The following is a 2,833-nucleotide window of genomic DNA, read 5'->3' on the forward strand; positions in this document are numbered from 1 at the left end:
TCAAATATTCCATTGAGCGAATCATAATGAAAATACAAACTGAATTTGAATATTTCACAAGATTTAGGTTTTTTTAATCGATCAAGATCGTTAAGAATATCAAATGTATTGTTTTTATTTCATATCAAAAGGAGACATTTGAGAAATAATGTTAAAATTGACATCGAAAACTTAATGAAAAGAGTCAGACCATCTCCTTGACAGGTGCTTGAAAAAAATGGCGTTCCAGCCCAATCAAGACGAAACGCATCGAACCGCAGAGGAAAAATCGAATTGCTGCGACCACCTGTGCCACACGTCCGAAAATAAGAACAGGTGCAAAGGATCAGGTGAGAATCAGTCGAGTTAAACCGTCGTAGGAGTCAGGAGTCTTAATGTGTTTGTGAAGCGTCCAGTCGCACGGAGGGACAGTGTCAGTGCCTCTTCGAGACGTCTCTGCAATTAGTGCAAGACAAATATTAAAAAAAAAAAAAACATTTCTATTCGTTTCTGATGTTTGTGCAACAAGGTGTCGTATCGTCCGCGATCATGGCTGATTATCTGGATGATAGTTATGTGAGTGTTTGTTTCAAATCATTGTGCATTATTTCTGCATTTGTTTTTCTACATGCGCAGCATGTCACGGCGGTTTGGGACCACACTACCATCAATTTTTATTTTATTTTACAACGTGGGTTTTAAATGGGGCATTTAATTCGATCAAAGTTAATTACTTTTGAAAAACTAGCAGACGATATTCAGAGTTTTTGTTAATATTAATACCTAACTATTCGTCGTAATTGCTATTGCATTCGATTCTATAAAACTGAGTTTTGATATGTCAGTAAGTAATGACTTAGAAAGACCACATTTTTATTTAAATTTTACTTTATGTATGACCTAGGTTTTGAAGGGCTGGTTGTCATTGAATCTTTCAAGATTAAAAATCATTGAAACTTCAGTGTATGATAAATCAGAATCTTTATTGTTAACATCTCATGTTTGTTATTATCTTTATCTGATTCTGAAATTTTTATTTTTAGACATCTTTGGTTAATGGATTTACTATTTCTATGCCAAACAAAACATCACAAAATCCATTCGGTTGATCCCATCAAGTTGTCTATATTTAGAAAGATGAGGAAAATTTATTTAACATAGCATACTAAGTTCTTTTTATCATTTGCCAAACAATTTCTTAATATAGATTTTAAATTTCTCTAGTTCTCTTAGTCCTCTATAAATTCATTCAATATTCTCAAAACAAATTCGTCATGAAATACTGAACTATTTCATAGAAAAGGTACCCACTTTGGAGATTTGAAAATATCGATTTAGCAAATTTTATGACGGACAGACAAACAACTCTCAGAGATTTATTTGTTGATTTATTTAGGAATCCCAGTTTTGCTTAATTTGATTGAACACAAGTTTCATATTCTAATACACTTGAGATTTTAGGATCATATTGACAGTATTACAGTTGAAAATGTAGAGCTAAATTCTACAATGTTCTTATGAGGAAATAAATGTCCTGCTTGCTTCCCTCAGTAATGTCAGGTGAAAGTTTCCTTTTTCGACGTCTTGAAAAATTTAGATTTTGTAGATATTAGGAATTTTGGATAAGGTATGTAACGTAGTAAATATTGTAAATAGCTATACTTTGCATATTTTGGTGAGATGTTAACAACTAGTAAATGCAATGCCTCTAATCTGGGCATCTAAGCGCATTTAAGCTCATACGAAAGACTAAGTTTTATGGTAAACATTGTGACATAGTGACTTATAATATTTTATAATTTATCTAAATAGGAATCAAAATTATGCTTGCTGCTCCGAGTCCTAAATTCAAGGGAAAGGTGTTCTATTTAATTAAAAAATATCCCATTTGAAAGATTTAAAGTCATGTTAGAGAAACCATGCCATATTATCTATTTCAAATTGTTAAATATTCAATTTTTTTTTAAGGAATCAACCATTCGCTTGCTAGTTTTAACAGTAACTTAAACATGGCAAAAATTTTTTTTAATAAATTCAATAGGTTTATGTGACATATATTTCAGTAGATATATATATCAGCATTTTTACCTCTAATTTCAAATGAGTTATAACTGTACTTCTGTTACGTGGGAAACTACCTAGGCTGAGATTTTGAAAATCATATAGCACATGCAAGAGCAACTACGAAAAATCAACTCCTCATTGCTTTTAGAAAGAATCTAAGCTTTGGTTGCTTGACTGAACACTAAATTTTTTCCCCTTGAATGCTTTCATATTATCTCATCGAGAAATCCGAGGGTAATTAGCTAGTTAGAGACATAATCTAAGTCATATATTTTTCTATATTTCTTTCCTCTAATCACCTTTGTGTTTCTGATTGTTCCAGATGTGGCAAGACATCGAAACGGTGTTACTTGGCGACATCAAGCTCTCCACTACAGAAGCGACCCCCGTCTCCATTCACGCCAATGTCCCATCAGAATCACCTACAACCCACCTCTTCCTCTCAGGACCTGATGCCCACACCACCCATCAATCCCCTTCAACCCACTTCTCCAGCTCACCCACAGCCTGCAGCTCAGCCTGCACCTCAGCCACCACAGCACACAATCCAGCCTCTACAGCACACAGTCCAGCCTCCACAGTCTTCTGTACTTCCTCAGCAGTCTCCTCCAAATCAGCAGGGTATTACTACTCAAGCCATAACCATACCAGCACCCACTGCTCTCCCACCTATGTCCACTATCACTAATTGTATTCCAGGTCAACTAACTCCCAGTAATAGCTCGGTCCACCTTAGTTCAACAGTGTCTCAGGATCTCAGCTCACCACCAGTACCATCGACTGCAACACA

The 2,833-nt window shown here is 35.1% G+C and overlaps 1 protein-coding gene across 1 annotated transcript in view; it reads left to right on the plus strand.

Moving 5' to 3' along the window:
• Positions 1–367: 367 nt before the first annotated feature.
• Positions 368–2,833, plus strand: part of LOC137658223 (Krueppel-like factor 2) — a 4,339-nt gene continuing 1,873 nt past the window's right edge. Inside the window, 3 exon segments of the mRNA XM_068392906.1 lie at positions 368–555; positions 2,366–2,428; positions 2,430–2,833. The exon segment at positions 2,430–2,833 is cut by the window's right edge and continues 1,873 nt beyond it. Of these exon segments, the coding sequence (XP_068249007.1) occupies positions 493–555; positions 2,366–2,428; positions 2,430–2,833 (530 nt within the window). The 5' untranslated portion in view covers positions 368–492.

The sequence above is a fragment of the Palaemon carinicauda genome, chromosome 19 (genome assembly GCF_036898095.1).
Source record: "Palaemon carinicauda isolate YSFRI2023 chromosome 19, ASM3689809v2, whole genome shotgun sequence".
NCBI classification, from domain to species: domain Eukaryota; kingdom Metazoa; phylum Arthropoda; class Malacostraca; order Decapoda; family Palaemonidae; genus Palaemon; species Palaemon carinicauda.